Source organism: Vigna umbellata, chromosome 1 (genome assembly GCF_029865625.1).
Source record: "Vigna umbellata cultivar VRB3 chromosome 1, Vumbellata_1.0, whole genome shotgun sequence".
Taxonomy (NCBI): domain Eukaryota; kingdom Viridiplantae; phylum Streptophyta; class Magnoliopsida; order Fabales; family Fabaceae; genus Vigna; species Vigna umbellata.
This window is the reverse complement of record NC_142165.1, coordinates 107,047,614-107,065,180: the sequence shown is the minus strand read 5'-3', so window position 1 is coordinate 107,065,180 and position 17,567 is coordinate 107,047,614. Positions and strand designations below refer to the sequence as shown.

General features: G+C 31.5%; 2 protein-coding genes across 2 annotated transcripts; one reads left to right on the top strand and one right to left on the bottom strand.

Annotated features, from left to right (window-relative positions):
* Positions 1-878: 878 nt before the first annotated feature.
* LOC124842304 (uncharacterized) lies at positions 879-7,657 on the top strand. Its single transcript, XM_047318763.2, has 6 exons — positions 879-1,125; positions 2,201-2,330; positions 2,452-2,510; positions 2,594-4,414; positions 4,730-4,890; positions 6,834-7,657. Exons 2-6 carry the CDS (start codon positions 2,231-2,233, stop codon positions 7,438-7,440), a joined length of 2,748 nt encoding a protein of 915 aa, XP_047174719.2. The 5' UTR covers positions 879-1,125; positions 2,201-2,230; the 3' UTR covers positions 7,441-7,657.
* Positions 7,658-9,852: 2,195 nt separating this feature from the next.
* On the bottom strand, positions 9,853-17,567 carry AMSH3 (associated molecule with the SH3 domain of STAM 3). The gene is made up of 14 exons (XM_047318759.2): positions 17,229-17,567; positions 16,511-16,575; positions 16,316-16,391; positions 16,001-16,201; positions 15,689-15,777; positions 14,814-14,919; positions 14,440-14,483; positions 13,774-14,104; positions 13,537-13,626; positions 13,377-13,439; positions 12,598-12,672; positions 11,602-11,664; positions 11,156-11,208; positions 9,853-10,308 (listed from the first exon to the last, which is right to left on the bottom strand). Exons 1-14 carry the CDS (start codon positions 17,325-17,327, stop codon positions 10,128-10,130), a joined length of 1,536 nt encoding a protein of 511 aa, XP_047174715.2. The 5' UTR covers positions 17,328-17,567; the 3' UTR covers positions 9,853-10,127.

The window sequence follows — 17,567 nt, the reverse complement described above, 5'->3', positions numbered from 1 at the left end:
ATTTTAAATGAATTAAATTTTAAAACTAGATTTTAATTTTTACATTTTTTTTCAGTATAGAAATTTTTACATTATTAATTAATTAAAATCATCCTAGATTTCACTATTAAATTAACTTACATTTTGGTACCTGCGTTGCACAACTTATTTTATTGTTGAAATTTAAGATCAATGTTTACAAATTTTGACGTAAAGTTGTTTTTAATTACGAACAAGTTCTTTAAAAAAAATGTCAATTCACTTTAGCGACAAAGGTAAAACGATAAATGGCTAAGAAAATTAAATACATTAAGATAAAATAAAAGGATTTAACTTGGAATAGTCGAGGGAGATTGTTTTGCAATTAAAAAAAATATATACATTATTTAATTTTAATTTATGGAGCTAAAGTAAATAGCCATTTAATGTTGTAATAATTTTATTACGTTTTTGAACTATTATTGATTAAACATATCTAATAAGTGTTATATATATATATATATATATTATTCTTGTGCAAATATCTATAATTCATTTTAAAATAGAGTTTTAACACTTTAAAAATTAACTTTATACATGTCAAATCCGAAAATGAAGTATTTTAAAAGAAGAATGCAACTTAATAATGTTATTACAAAAATTAAAGGTGAAAGAAAAAGATGTTGTATCTAACTCTAAATCATATTATATATTCTAACAAGATTTTATATATTTTGATATTCCAATCATATTGTATATTTTTTAAAAATAAATTAGGGTGACCTAATTTAAAAGAGACACAAAACGAAGATGTTGTACACGTGGCAGTGAGTCAAACATGGACCATGTATCCGAGTTAGGAATTTGAAATGTTATCGCTGGCAGAGAGACGTTAGAAAGTTTCCCATTTTCTCACATTCAATAATGGCAAAAAGGCCTCTCTCTTTCAAAAAAAAAAATTCTTTGAAAATAAAAAGCATTTAATTTGTGTTTCCCTTTACTACTGGAACGTTGAACTGCACGATCTCACTGGAGCTGGCACTTCCTTCTTCAGTTCACCTCAAATTTGATGCATTTACTGACCCGTTTCCCATGTATGCCAATACAAACAGCTTTATAGTGTTGTAAACATCGCAATGCTTTGTTCATTCATCTCGCCTTCTCAAGGTAAGCTCTTACTCGAATGCCACTGTAAAGTTTGCGCTTTTCTTCGTTTTCTTTGATGGGTTCATGTCCTTTTTTTTTACTGGCTTTTGAATTTTTGTGTGTTTCTATTTGGCTACTGCTGTTTTGACGATTAGTCAAGTTGGATGCACATGTCATATGTATCAGTTGTGCTGTTTTGTTTCGTTTCACTTCTGGGTTGTTCAAGGGCCTCAATTTGGCTTTGTGAGGTATCTATTTGTTGCTGTCATTGTAATTGATGAGATTTTTAGAGGTAACAACATCGCATCATAGATAAGTAATGCTTGTATGTAAGCAGATGTTTCCTTTTTTCCACTAAAAGATGTGAGTTTTTCTTAGATATTTATGGCCAGTAAAAAGCTTTTATTTTTTTCTCTATTCATACTCGAACTTTTTTTCCCATTAAGAATGATGTGTTTGTACTTGATTTTAGCTCAAATTTAGTATAGGATTTCTCGGTTATTCCACGTGATCAGTTGTATCGAGTTTGGAACCGTGTGAGATTCTATTGTAAAAAAAAAGAATCATGGTTTTGACTCTAGTAACACGATGATCAAAGAGATTTGATCCAATCGTGTCCTGTTGCTTTACCATCGAAAGAAACTTAGAGATGATCATCTGAAATTTTTGTCGTTTTGTTTTTATGTAATGATTTGCTTTGGATTGCATTAGTTAATAATCGATTGATTCAATCAGTTATCCTGCGTGTTGCTATCGAGATTGAATCATGCTTTCCTAGTAAGTCATTCTATGTTTGGAAGAATGAAATAGCAGTAACTGTCAATGTTTGGATCATTGAATTTCTAGGATGAAATGGAATGGAAACTCAAGGATTGTATTATGTTCTTCAATACCTCTCTCTTAATTGTTTATTTTTCTACTCAGACAATTGATTAAACGATTTCCTCCTTTCCACTATATAACATCGGTGTGGTAATTTTATTGCATCCCTTTGCATTCCATCTATTTCGAAACTCATCTTAAATTTAGGTGGATTATAGATTATATTTATGGCTCGACTAACAGCATTCACCTTTCCTTTTGTTTCATCGTTTAGCTTGAAGGTTTATTAAATTCTGCTTTGAAAATGAGAGTTCAGAAAGAAGGAGCAAAAGATGAAGGTGGCTTTTTCCACATGTTTGACTGGACCTCAAAATCACGGAAGAAATTATTTTCAACCACGCCGGGTACCTCAAAATTTGATGAATGGTTTATGTCTCTTGTCAATTGTTGTACTTGTATACAGATTTATCGGTCTATAACTGATTGTGTTTTGCTTTTGGTCTCTTTTTTCTTCACAATTGGCAGAGTCCTTGAAACAAAGAAGAAAAGTTGATGGCAACTTGGCAACTATGCTTCCCTATCTGGTATCACTATATACTGTGCTCCAAAATATTATTTTATATAATTTGTGATGAAGTTTTAGCTGTTACTTGTTTAATCCTTTCAGGTGGACGAAGATGATGAAATTGGAATAGGGGGAAGTATTAGAGATAGTGGTGATCATAGCTGTGCTACTTCTGTTATAGATTCTGAAGTATGTGGAACAAGGGCCCCTGGTGTAGTTGCCAGGCTTATGGGATTGGATTCAATGCCGTCTTCTAGTTTTTCTGATCCATATTCTACCCCATATTTTGACAGCCAATGCATTCAAGATGTGCAGTACTGGAGGAAAAATCTCAATCATCTTCATGATCATCAGATTCTATATTCTGGAAAGTTGGTTGAAAAAGCTGAGGGAACCTCTAGGAACTTCATGGAGAAGCCTCTACAGACCCGTAGCAGGCCCATTGAAAAGTTTCAAACAGAAGTAATGCCTCCCAAATCAGCTAAATCTATTCCCCTTACTCACCATAAACTTTTGTCCCCAATTAAGAATCCTGGCTTTGTTCCATCAAATAATGCTACATACATAATGGAAGCTGCAGCAAAAATTATTGAACCTGGACGCCAAGCTGCTACAAAGGCTAAAGCACCTCTGGTAACATCATCAACAGTATCATTGAGGGTCAGAGACCTTAAAGAAAAAGTGGAGGCTTCACAAAAGGGACAACTAATTAGTTCATCTTCAGAGACCTCTAGAGTTAGAGATACAAAAGGAAAAAGAGAAACCTCTCTAAGAACTAGTAGGCTTTCTGAAACTTCTTCTCATAGGTTGTCTGAGTCTAATGATGCCAAATATCTAAACGGACAATCTTTGAACAAAAGTTGGAACGGAGTTGTGGATACACCTATCAGATCATCTACTCAAGTAGAAGAAGATTGTTATTCAAAAAATAAAGGGAAGTCTATATCACTTGCAATCCAAGCAAAAGTGAATGTTCAAAGAAGGGAAGGCTTGAGTTTTAGTAGTGGAAAAAGTTTAGCGGAGCAGAGAGAGCAATGTGACACTAACACTAAAAACTCCCAGAAGCCTCTGAAGGCGAATGTTCAAAAAGGTTTGCACATGAAATCCTCTGGTCAAGATGCTTCTAGTGTTCTCAGGCAGAATAATCAGAAACAGAATTGTCCAATGGATAAAGACAAACTACCATCAAAGCCATTGGTTTCCAATTCACAAGGTAGAAAAGTTGTCACTGGGGATTCTTCTAGTGGACGTCATAGAAGCTCTAGTAATAAATCCGTTGCAAAATCTAAAGCTGGGCCCAAAAAACCATCAACGAGTGTTTCAGACAGTGAAAAGGAAGTCTTGTATACTCGTACAAACAATTTCCCAAGGAAGAAGAGGTCTACAGACAGGGACTGGAATGATAGGGTTGTTGATAATTTATTCCTCGACAAATCACAGAAGCCTGTTCAGTCTAATGTAGTTAGTAATAAATGCCATGGTGAGGCTGAAGAAGTAAAAAAGAAAGACATGGATGTAGTTTCCTTCACATTTACCATGCCCTTGACAAGAAGCAATTCTGGTTTTGAGACATCTGGCCTAAATTCCTTGGATCAGCATATTAGAAGAGTGTTGGTTGATACTGAAACTGATAATGCAGGGTCTCCTGTAGGATACAGTGCAGTTGGTGGTGATGCCTTGGGTATTCTTTTGGATCAGAAGTTGAGGGAGTTAACATATGGAATTGGGAACTCTTGTGATGACTCTCTCAAAGCAAGGTCACCCTCCAGCACTGCACCAAAAGTTGCAGGGTCACCCACCCTTTATTCAGTTAACCTCTTTCCAGGGTTGCAACAGAATGAAGATCAAGACATGATGTCGACGGATAAATTATTCAGTAACCGCACCTGTCTTCCAGAATTATCATCCCAGCATAGGCTTCGGGTATGTGAGAATATTTTAGCATTTGTTGTTATTATCCTTTTCCTATCATGAATACATAATGGCAAGACTCTGGTTAAATTTTCACACTATGAGAAGTTATGCTCGCTCACATTATTGGAAGTTAATTCCCCATTTACCAAGAAGAAAAAGGTTAATTTCCCCATTTACATTATGGTTAAACTATGAAAAAAAAGTAACACAATACAATTGAAAGAATCAATAGCATTGTATTGTAGAATCAGCCTAACTTTGGTAGGAGGCATAATATTCCTTATGATAACCATTGAACGTTAATCAACTCAACATATTTTACAGCTTGATAAGATGGAGGAGTGTGAGATGAATCCTATGGAAGCAGGGTTATTCAATTCAGGACAGCCGAGTCCAATATCTGTTCTTGACCCTTCTTTTTCCCATGAAAGCTGTGAATCTCCATTCAGCGCAAATGCTTCCAGTTCAGAAGACCAAAAAAGGAGGTAAAAGTGGCATCTTGCTTCTGCTTGAGCATAGACAATATATTATTTCTTCTAAAATTAGTCATTTAATGAGTCAGAAGAACATCTCATTTATTTTTTAAAACACTTGCTTTAGAAACAATTTCCAAAAGTGAATAGATTTTGAATGTGAGATTGGTTATTCAGCAGTGTAGAACTATTCTATAAAACAATTTTGAAAACTAAAAAGGTACATACATGGCCGTGATCACTACTGACTAGGGGTGGGCAAACTGCACTATTTGCACTGCACTATAAATCTATTACAATTAACTATAAAATAGTTTAAAAAAACTGAACTGCACTAGAAAATAGTTCAATAAAACTGAACTAAACTATTTTTTAGTTCAGTTAACTACAAAACAATTCAGTTAACTACAATGCACCTTTTTCTAATAAATAAATGTGGTTTTGCACTAGTACCACTGTCAATGGCTAATCATCGATAGAGTTAAAAGAATTAGTTCAATTTGATTTTTTTTAATAATTACAAACAAATAAATTAATATTCAATAACATCACAGCATTTAAAAAAATTAAATTATAAATCTATATAATTAGAATTAGTAAATAATTATAATAAAAAATTTAAAAAAATTAATGAAATATTATTGGTACTATTTTATCATATTATTAAAATTAAATTAATAACTATAATTATTTATCATTACTATTTATTATTAATTTAAAAATATAAAATGTCTAAAATTTGATTCTCATATTAAATATAGTTTAATTTAATAATATAAATTTGTTTATATATTATTTTATATAGATTAAAAACTTAATCTCTAAAAATATTTCTGTTTATCTCTGTTTTGCGTTATTCGAAATATTTTTATTTTGACAATTATCTAGTTTAATATAAAAACTCTCATATTTTTTCTCTTCTCACCTTTTTCTGAATTCTCATATATATATATATATATATATATATATAATATTATATTTTATAATTATTTACATAAGTACTTTTATCTTTTTATTTTTACAATTATAGTTAATTTTATTAAGTTATAAAAATAATTACGAGTTTTTGAAATATAATTACAATATAATAAAATTTAGTTTTTTTTAAAATATATAATTATTTTAGTATAAATTTAATAATATCATTTTATTTTAATAATTATTATAATAATAGTTAACTTTTTAAGAGACTTGAAAAAGAACATTTATTTATTTATACAAACAAATGTAAATTTTGAAATAAACAAAAACTATTTAAACAAATTACAAAATACGAAAAAAATAAATAAAATTTCAAATTGAAAAATATCAAATATTAAAAAAATTAAAAATTAATAAAATTTTAAGAAATAAATTCAAAAGTATAAAAAAACCATAAATAAATACATAATAAATAATATTTAACCGTAAAACATAACATACAAATAATAGATACAAATATCATAAAATATATACAAAAATAAATATAAAATGTTATAAAAATATTTCGAACATATATTTTTTAAAAAATTTAATAGTATAAATAAATATCAAATAATATAAAAAATATTAAAAATATAAATAAAAATTAAAAATGTAAAAGAAATCAAATTAAAATATAATTAAACATAGCATAAGAAATAAAAAAATGAAAAAATAAGTATTTAAAAGTGAGATAAGATTAATACTACACGTAACTAGGTTGAGTTTTTCATAGAGTTATTCATCTAACTTACAGTTTTAGAACAAAATGAAAGTAGAAGTGATAGGAACTCACTAAACATAGTTCAGTTTTTAGTTAACTGCACTAGAAATATAATAAGTTCAGTTTTTCTAAACTGAACTAGACAATAGTATAATTAGTTTTTAGTTAAAATAGATTAGTTTTTTTTAGTATAAAATAGTACAGTTAACTATAGTTTAGTATAATTAAGTTATTTTTGCCCAGCCCTACTACTGACAGTATCTACTTTCAGGAAGCAAGTTGTGGGCTCAGGAAGTGGCTATAGAGACTTGTTTGATTCAGCATCAGCTTGGACCATGCTAAGGAAACAATCAAGTACATGTTCCCAAATGAAGATTGGACAATCAAGCACATGGGAGTTAGAGTATGTAAATGATATATTGTGTAATGTGGAGTTGATGTACATGGACTTTTCTCTTGGCAGAGCTCGTGAGATCGTGAACCCTCATCTGTTCAACCAGTTGGAAAATCGAAGGGGAAGGTTTGAGAGTGATGGTGGTGAGTGCAGAATAAGAAGGAAAGTTATATTTGATTGTGTGAGTGAGTGCTTGGACTTGAGATGCAGGCGATATGTTGGTGGAGGTTACAAAATGTGGGCAAAAGGGGTTGCAATGGTGAGAAGAAATGAATGGTTGGCAAAGGAAGTGTGGAAGGAAATTTCAAGTTGGAGAGATATGAGGGACTCGATGGTGGATGAACTGGTAGATAGGGACATGAGCATCCAATATGGACAATGGCTAGATTTTGAGGTTGATACTTTTCAACTTGGAGCACTGGTTGAAGACCAAATATTTGATTCTTTGGTTGATGAATTCGTTGCAGAAATCCTGCAACTGTAACAGCACACCTCAATCAATGGCTGTGTGACATTTGATTTTTAGCATTTTCCCATTGAATTACAATAGTTACTGTGTTACATATAACTTGAACAAGATGTCTCTGGTTTTATATTTATTTATGAGAGACAATAGTGTTACAGTGTAAATCATAGTAGTGGAGTGGAATTGTCTTGTTAAAAAATATTACAAGTAGAATTTTCTTATTTAGAAATGGTATCATTTAATATCTCCTATCTGCTGAAATCTTAGTCGAGGATTGTGAAACCGGATTAATTATGCTTGTTTTACAAATATAATTTGACACATTTAATTGAGTTTCCTAAACACAGACAAGAATTTGATTTTTGATATGTATATATGGAAAAAAAATATAATCGAATCCCCACCGCTTGGAGCAAGAATGTCACATTCATTAGTTGAATAGAAAGTTAAAACATTTTTAAGCTTATAGACAGGCAGCTTTGAAAATTCTAATTTTACCTTTGAGTTTCGGAACGTCTAATCCGGAAATATTTCGAATACATACAATCCCAACCTTCTAGATGGTATAACTCCTTTGTATTGTAAATTATATAATTAAAAGTGCAAAACAAAATTTGAAATTGTATAATTTAAAATATAAAATTTATATTCCAACTTATATAATCTAAAATAAAAGAATTCATTTTCAATGGTATTAACCTTTCAACAAATGGGTGATCAACTAAATTTTATATTATGGTTGTGAACTCTGCATGTTACATTCAATGAAGATATATTTTTATTAGAATTTGCCTTATTTATCAACTTAAAAAAAATATTCATATTTTCTTGTATCATATGCTTGACTGAATATTAGATTTGTATTTTATATATTTTTTATCCCCTTTCACACTTTAACAAGACAAGTTTTTCTTCTAGGTTCATTAGTAGTCTTATCAAATCTTATAATTATATAAACAAACTCAAGATGAAATATAATTTCTCTAACTCATTCAATTATTACATAAAAAAAATATTTGATTAATTATAAAATTATTTGTGTAAACTCCCTTTATTATTTTATTGACGAAAAAAGAAAATCGAACACAACATTTGATTTTACTAGAGAATTCATGCTAAGAGAATAATATTCCATTTTACAATATAATCACTCTAACATAATATCTCCACCACTCAATAATAATAATAATAATAATAATAATAATAAAAATTATTAAAAAAAATAATCTAACAAATTAAAAACAAAATTAAAATAATAAAACTAAAAAACAAAAAATCAACGGGATTTCGAAATCTATCACATTTTCCGAAATTACTTCCTAAGTTACATAATATAAGGGAATTTCGGTAGTTTGTCATGTAAATTTGTTATTCTTAGGGCTAACTATCTTTTTAATCTTGAAATTCTAAGTAATTTTGGTTTTAAATTTTCTAAATTTTTAAGGTTCTTAAGTTCCTCAAAATTAATACGATTTTATCTATAAACACTCCTGAAATTTAATGTTTAGGAATTAAGATTATAGTTTTTTTTTTTTCAATTTTAAGGAACCAAACGAACTTTTCTAAATTTAGGTAATTAAAATTAAAATAACCCAAATTAAATGGGAAAACGTAATTAAATCTAATTTTTATTTCTCCTTCTACAATTTTTAACTAAAACTTTAAATTATTACTTTTTATTATATAGCCTGTCTATTACAAACGATAGTCTGCACCTATAAAGATTATATTCTCTAAAGTGAACAAATAAGAGTTAAAAATAAAATATTTTACTTTAATGTCCAAATAATTAATTTAAAAAGTGATTTAATTAAAATTAAAATAGATATAATAATAAATATTTACACATTTTATTTTTAATTTAATTAAATAAATTTCAATCTTAGTACAATAATTTTAATTATATTAAATTTGTTTAAATTTTATCATTACTAATTAATATAATTGAAGATATGTTTGATATTTAGAAATTATTCAAGTGAAAATGTCAATATATATTAGCATTGAAAAAACAATTACGAAACAAAAAGAAAAACTTATTCTACGGATAGATAATTGCATATTAACAGTAGCTTTTTTATCAAATAAACACATAATAATTAATGAACATCAAATATGTGTTCCATTAACTTAACCGTTAACAAAATTTAGATAAAATTAATATAGAACTGTAATTTTTCGTTTCTTATTATATTATAAACAAAACATAACAATTGTTAAACCAACTATTTAACCTAAAATCAAATAATACCCTTTTCCTTTATTGAGTTAAATTTGAAGAAAGTGAAAATTATGCAGAATGTAAATTAAATAAAAAACCTCACCTCAATTTTTACTAAAATGAAATAATATTGTGAAATTTATAATTAAATATGAAGTTTAAAACATAAATTACGATTTAATGTTCTATTTTTAATGGTAGTACCAAAGTGAAAGCGCCAACAACTATTGTATATGTTTTGTATTCAAGACTATGAGAAATGTTAAGTAATTTAGTTACATTTCTAATTTCCTTCACCTGGTATAAAGTAACATATACACAAGTTCACAGATATAATACAAAATGGAGGGATTGGCGATTAATAATTTTCTTCTCAATTCATAAATACAAAAGAATCCACCCATACCATTGCGATCTGATAGAAAAGATCCAGTAAATCACCATTCTTGTAACCTGTCTACAGACATTCATCACTCTCAATCAATCATCGCTCTCGAAGGTCAACAACATCGAACCTCAAGTTAGCGTTCATATAGACATGAGAGCAATGCTCATATATTGGACTTCCATCCGAAGGCTCTTCGTGGGGATGAAATCCACGTTGTTGACAGTTACGAATTACAGAAACACCACCTGGATCAGATAGATGAAATATGCCATGTGGACTGCAGTGCCAAAATAAATGTATAGTTCTGATTAGTGGCAAAGTCAAATAAATCAAAATCAAAATCATCTCTTCTCAAATAAACTAGCTTATAATATTATGTCCATATTGAAATAGAGCATTAGACTTCTCATTTCCATATCAAAGGTAAACCCCTGCAGATAGACAAACTTCAAATAGTTTCTAAGGTAGAGCTTATAGAACCAAAATATCAATACGCAGGTATCAGTTAGTCTCTACATGCCAAAGACATTTTATTACGAAATGAAAACTTCCTAGAAGACAGAATGAAGGCAAATATTTATCAAAAAACAGTAGAATTAAAGGCAATTGGTTCAACTACAAGACTGGGACTTGGGGTAGGGGAAAACTTAGGTAGTAGCAACCTATGAGATAATTATACTTACAACTTTTTAACATATATTTTCCGTGGATTCATCTAATAACTCTATCGTTTTTATACTGCAATGGTTAGACCAATAAAAGTGCACATCATTGATGATCTATGAATTAAAAGCCCTTGACAAGCAACACACAACATGGGTTGAGTAAATTAGATAAGAAAAAGAAATCACTCATTAAATTCATGCATATTCTTTTGATCTTTACTCCATCAATCACTAGAAAAAGAAATAAATCATTCCCTATTCCAATCTAAGATCTTGTGATTGGATTTAAAGTGTCTGACATGTTCTTTGGAAAAAAGTTATGCAAAATAACGGTCAACACTCCGAATCTGATCAGGGTTATGTATATATTTCCTTGCTTAATCTGGCAATGATAATGACAAAATACACAATTGGCTGCAAAGATAATGAAAGAAATACACAATTGCTAGTAAAACTTACCTAGTAGTATCTGTAGGGGCCATGACAATAGCAATTGCCTCTGGTAACATGATCTGAAACGAAGCCACAAATATACAGCTAGGTACAATTAGAAGGAAATATATGTACACTTGCTGATTGTTCCAAATTCTTCTATTAAATTGAGAAAATAAAGCTTGTACTCCTGTCGCTTTACTAACATAATCCAAGTTATTAGGCCGTTTTCCTTCATACATTATACCCTAAATTCTCATGCAAATTAGGTTAAAGAGCATGACATCATCAAATCTCTTGCATCTTCTAAAAATTACACAAACATCACCATAACAAGAAATCAACTATCTAGCATTACGGCCACCGTTTCTTGTCTAAGCCCCACAGTCAAACATAGAAGGCTATATAACAACTGCTTTACCAGCTTAATATGTGAAAAACCAGGAAATTGAAATTACAGTGGCATCTATTACCTGGTATGAGTAATGAGTGTGTAGATCCACTGAAGACATGAAACAAGTTTGTGATGGATGTGTCTGAAAAGTCGAAAAAAATAAAATAAATACTGAAACTTAAAACTTGCGAACTTAAAGTGGGTTAAAGAAAAACAGAAGGTAAGAGCTACAGAAGGACACTAATATAGTTTGCTTGAAATTAGAAGGCTTGCTATCTTCAATCATATTAATATTATTGACACACTCATCAAAACATCAGTTAATAACTTAAGGTCATCTTTAGAATAAAGATAAAAGATTTGAGAGGGTGTAGCAACTACAACAAAAAAGAGAAAAATCTTTGCCAAGAACCAAATAGTAAGATATAGTTTTGACTATTTATTCATTTTCCTATTAAATATCTTACATCAACCAAAGTCCCAGCAGGTAAAGAGAATGAAAAGGATGAATTTCATCCTTTAATTCTTACCACTACTCATCTGCGGCACCAAGTGCATTATGTTTTTCTGCTTTCCTCAAAGCAAAATTTAAAGCAAAAATGTAACGGGCAGAATTATTTTGCCAGAAGCGATCACCAAATGATTTAGCAATTGGCATGCCTGCTAACTCTTGCACGAGGTCCCTACTCCCACCACTTTATTTTATCAAATAACCCCCCACAAACTGCCAAAATTCAGGACTTTTTTGTCATCTGTGTAATATTAATCATATTGAAATTACCGAATAAAGTAAATTACTTAATCATTTTAGTGTAACCAATTTAATTCCAAGTCTCTATCAAAATTGATGAATAATTCTTATCCTTACTACTCTAAGCATGACAGCAACAAAAAATTCTTTGGCAACTACTTTTAATTGAAATCAGAAGCCTTGAATTCTGGAGATACAAAATCAGAAAAGTCAATGCTTCACATCAAGTTTTTTTGCTTTCACCATCCAGGGTAGAATAATATTTACGCATGGATATAACTAAAAGAATGAATAAGCAACAGCCGAGAGTAATGGGGCACTTACATGTATCCAACCTAAAGGAAAGAGTGATAAGCTGTCTTGAACTTCAAATATTTCTTCTTCGTTCAAAGTTGAACACTGGATATTAAAATTCAATTAGATGCACCATTGCTGAATAAAAATCAGACAGTAGAAGAAAAACTTCGATAACTGTGAAAATAACAGTTCTTTGTATCTACTAAATAGAATGAATACTTGATAATGTGCCGCATATAACAATACACTAGAAATCTTAAAGTGATTCTCAAGATTGCATTTAGCCCAACTAAACCAACCATATACCCTTCTCATCCTTTTTCCTGCTATATAGGCAGTCTGCTATATGCAGGTTATTAGTTTTAGTATTTCCCATCCAGCCCATACAATAACCAGACTTTCTTCCTATCATTCTTCACGTACAACTCAGCAGCACCAAGGGATCTCTATCACAATCAATAAAAGTCCAAGGTAACTCACTAAAATTGACAAAATAACTGGTTGTTTGTTGTTTAAATAAGGGCTAATAATTCTAATTTACAGTAACATTGGAGGTTGAAGCAGCTTTTCAACTCAAATGTTACGAAATTATCTCATACAAATAATTACCAATCATGCAGGATTCACAAATCACCACATCTGTGTGCAACAACCTCACAGCAATATTAATTTTATATTTTGTCTGTCAGGATATAGTTGAAGATAAATGCGAAAAGTGAAGCTTTTTAACCATGGAATTACAATGGATGGAGTTTAATAGCCTGTAAAATAAATTAAAAAAAAAAAAAAACATAACATTAACTTACCGAGTCTGAGGTCGATTCCTGCTTTGGGATTATAAGTGTCGTGATATGAAATACCCTGTTTTTCTAGAGACATTAAAATTGCAAGTACAAAAACTGTTAAAATCATCATCGAAGAGATTTTCTGAAACTTGGAAGCACACAGAATAACAATATCTCTTACCAAGGACCCTGCAAGAACACCACACGTCTCTAAGTTCTTCCGTGTGTTCTGTGAAGCTAATCTCAAAAAATCTTGCATCATTTTGACAGGCTGCAACATAGAGTGAAGGTATTATAACTTTCACAGGGTATAAGAACTAGAAGAATCAAAGCTCACAAATACGAAGTCATAATAAATGACCAACAAAATCCTAGATATAAGTCACACACTTCAACTACAAAACTAAAAAAGGCTTACAATATGTAGGTGTTGATATGTTGTTGGACCAAGTTCAGAATCATGAGAAGATTTAGCAGGTCCCGGTCTTGGATCTGCAACTTTTGAAGGAGGAATATGGGCACATTGTGGGTGCACCTGTGCAAGAACAGGAGGTGGCAAAGGTTGCTTGATGTTGAGCGATTGTAAGGGGTCTTCCCTTGATTCTGTTACGACAGAAGAACCAGACTCAACAGAAGGATGCAACCATCTTCCATCATCCAAGGAGAGAACTGCGTCCATGGTGGATGTAGCTGGTCCTTGATCGACATCTTTAATTGCCACAATGTCATACAGCCCAGTTGGATTCAGGCTATCAGTGTGAACAACAAAAAACGTAAGTGTGTGGGATTTTTTATATTTTAGTTACAAAACTAAACACAGCACGCCTGAAAACAATATTTGGCATTCAAATTTCAGCATTTTTCACAGTCAGATGCCATTAAAAACTCACAATGAGAAACATATTAAAAAAAGAGAGTTTTAAAAGAATAATTTTAACTATAATTGACTGAGATTGACTACAAAAGCACAAATAATAAATAGTAAAAACATGAAAATTATGCAATTTGAACAGCAAAATTTCACGAACATGAAACATAGAAAGGACATGGAACTCGATTTCAAATTAGGATACGAATGTCAAACCTTGAATCAATCATGTGTGCGAGATCACTGCTTGGATATTGAACCTGCACAATGTCCAACATCAATACTGACAGAATATATGAAAATTATATCATAGTATCTTTACTGTATCTTAGATTATCTCATGATTCCCAATGTTTACTTATATATCATGATTTATTTCCTCATTTAATTAGCACTGAATCCTGTAATAGTATAAATAAGGATTAGACTTATAACAGATATGCTTTGTAATACATAGCATCACATCTTACAGAATATTCAATATCTATTCTGTTGTTTGCGCCATCTATATCTAAAACCCTATATTTCAACAAATATGAGAGAGATAATCCATGTTAAGATAGCACAAGAAAGTCATGCTTCAATTGTACCTTTATTTCTGCACTAGGTCCAAGCCATTGGCCCCGAAGGCCATTTGGTCCTAAAAATGAGTGTCTGGACAAAGTCTCCTTATTTGGAGCAGGTAGACTAAGAGATCTGCGCCATCAAAAGAATAATAATCACAATTCTTATTTCAATGTTGCAACCTTCTTTTCTTTTGAAATATCGTGAAAATGTTCAAGAAGCTCCTCAAACCACAAGGATAACAAGAAACGTATATCCCACTGAAAAACAGAAGTGTGCTACATACTAAAATGTGCTGAATGAAAATCGCACAAGTAATTGAAATAGCATTTAACCAATCAGAACATACGAATAAATCATTAGAATTTGATCCAGTCAGATATGGAAGCAGTAAACATAATATCTTCTGCCAACCTATAACATGAAAAAATTGTTAAAACAAAACACTCTTATTCATTATCTTGCATGCTTATTCTTTACCTTTTGTGTGGGAATGGGGAGAAGTAGACAGGAAGGAGTGTCAGCTATTAAGCCCATAATATTACATCCATTCATAAAATTCTACATAAATGCACAAAAGAAAAATCAATTGCAGACAAAAATAGAAGCTTGGTGGGAATGGGGAGAGGCAGATAGGAAGGAGTGTCTGCTATTTAGCCCACAATATTAAACCCAGTTATACGAATAAATGCACAAAAGCAAAAATAATTGCACACAAAAATGGAAGCAAAAAAAAGGGGGGGGGGGGGGCAATCTCAATTCAAAATTTTCATAGCCATGTACCAGAGTGACCAAAACCCAAAAGCATTCACTCATAAAATTAATTTGATCCTATTAGTAAACCAAGTGTAAATTGTAGATATGCCAAAATAGTAGAATATGAATAGGTAGAAAAACTTACAGTTTCTGAAACTGCTTATCAATAGGCATGGAATCTGATGATGACATACTATTATAATTCCATGAAGAGTGTGAACCGAAACCAGAAGGCTGCAGATATGTTGGGAAAAAAGAATTCACAACAATAAACAATCTGAACAGAATTCAAGCACATTAACGCAAAAAAAAATGGGACAAGTAATCAATAAGAAAATTCTAACACAATTTTTAAAGCATTTGGTGTTGAAACTAGTTGAGATACCATGGCAAAGATCAAATAGATTGAGAATTTTCAGTATCCTGATATTTATACTAAAATATCATGAGTCCTCACCTGTTTAAAATCCACACTCAAGTTATTACTTTTATTGACAACCGGCCACTCCAAAGATGAATTTACAGAACTCTGTAAAGCCTTATTAAAGCCATTTTCCTTGGGCAATGAAGCTTTTCCATGCAAGTCTTTTAATTTTTCCACCCGGCGTTTAAACTCGGGCTTCAAAGATTCAAGCTCATCCAATACAGGTCGTGATCTCTGTAATGGGAAAATGATAGACAAGGATAACAAGACCAAAATCAAATATAGGAATAAAAAACTAAAACAAACACCCACACATATACCGTAAAATGTGGCATGGCAATTTCTCACCTTCTTATAAGCTGCTCTTTCATTGGGCAGCGAAGCATGATAATCTCGATGATACGGTATAGTTTCAGAAACCAAACTTGAAAAAAGATTATCAAAAATTGGAACAGTGAGGGAAAAAATGAAAATGTTAACTCAAATTAACTGCAATCTAACAAGTCCACCGTAATGAGATTCCAAGAAACTTCCATATTTTACCTTAAAAATCTAACGAGTATAATGTACAAGTCAACTACGTTATTCTCCTCCCTGTAGATACTTGCCTGTGGACAGAACAAAATTCATTAATCACAACAGTAGCAACGTATATACAACAAAGTTCAAACTGCTCTACTTCCACACAAAACTCAGAACTAGTTCTATTGCAGGTTAGCATAATGAAGTTAGCAAACCACAGGTATTCCTAAACAGTTTCGATATTGTGTACTAGGGCACCAAACAAAGCACAAGCACTCACGCAACATACTCAATTCCATCTCTGCCACTAACATGCACATTTCACCGTGATTTGTCATTATTCATTTTTTGCTCTATAATTTTATATCGATTTTATAACAGTTTGATGAGACAAGCTACAAGATGAACAAGTTCCGGTCGCATAAAAACATCTTAATTAAGTAATGTATCATTGATGGATAACTAGGGCTAGAAAGGAGAGCCTGTTAAACTGATCCTAAATAGCAAGAATTTGACACACGGTCACAAACACGAGGTGCCGCGAGGATTGAAGTTTCCTCCGCGCAGGAATTCGTTAATTGTAGGTAGCGAAACGCCGATGGAGAGTTTCTAGAAACAAATAAACGAAAGGATCCTATTGCGGCTGGAGAAAGTTCTGGCGACGATAATCTTGCAAAGCCCTAATGTAATGAAGGATGAACGAAAAGCATTTAGAACGGAAATAGAAGGAGCGTTTCACCTGCTTGAGGAGGTTATCGGCAATCCGATAGTAGTGGCGGAGGGGAATGCAATTATCAACGTCGATTTTGCGAGCGATGGAATCTAAGTCGATGGTCATCTTCTCCGGGAAGGAATGCCAGTGCCACACGCTTCTTGCAGGCGATGAACCAAACTCTCTCTCTTGCAAAGAAGGAAGGAAGGAAGGATCAAAGAGCGTATCGTGTGAGTGAAGTCGTTAGATTAAACAGGGAATTTCCAACACGAGAGAAGGACTAGGTTCGACTACTCTTCTCTTTTAGGTCCCAACGTTACACACGACATAATGAGGTAACAAACACAACATCACAATTCTCTATTG

Bases quoted from the DNA above. Each gene is read 5' to 3' on its own strand.
- LOC124842304 (XM_047318763.2), top strand. From the start codon at position 2,231: ATGAGAGTTCAGAAAGAAGGAGCAAAAGATGAAGGTGGCTTTTTCCAC. The intron at 2,511-2,593 runs GTATCACTATAT...TAATCCTTTCAG, and splicing joins CAACTATGCTTCCCTATCTG to GTGGACGAAGATGATGAAAT. The intron at 4,891-6,833 runs GTAAAAGTGGCA...ATCTACTTTCAG, and splicing joins TCAGAAGACCAAAAAAGGAG to GAAGCAAGTTGTGGGCTCAG.
- AMSH3 (XM_047318759.2), bottom strand. From the start codon at position 17,327: ATGACCATCGACTTAGATTCCATCGCTCGCAAAATCGACGTTGATAAT. The intron at 16,576-17,228 runs GTGAAACGCTCC...TTCTGTCCACAG, and splicing joins CCGATAACCTCCTCAAGCAG to GCAAGTATCTACAGGGAGGA. The intron at 14,484-14,813 runs GTACAATTGAAG...GACATTGTGCAG, and splicing joins GACCTAGTGCAGAAATAAAG to GTTCAATATCCAAGCAGTGA.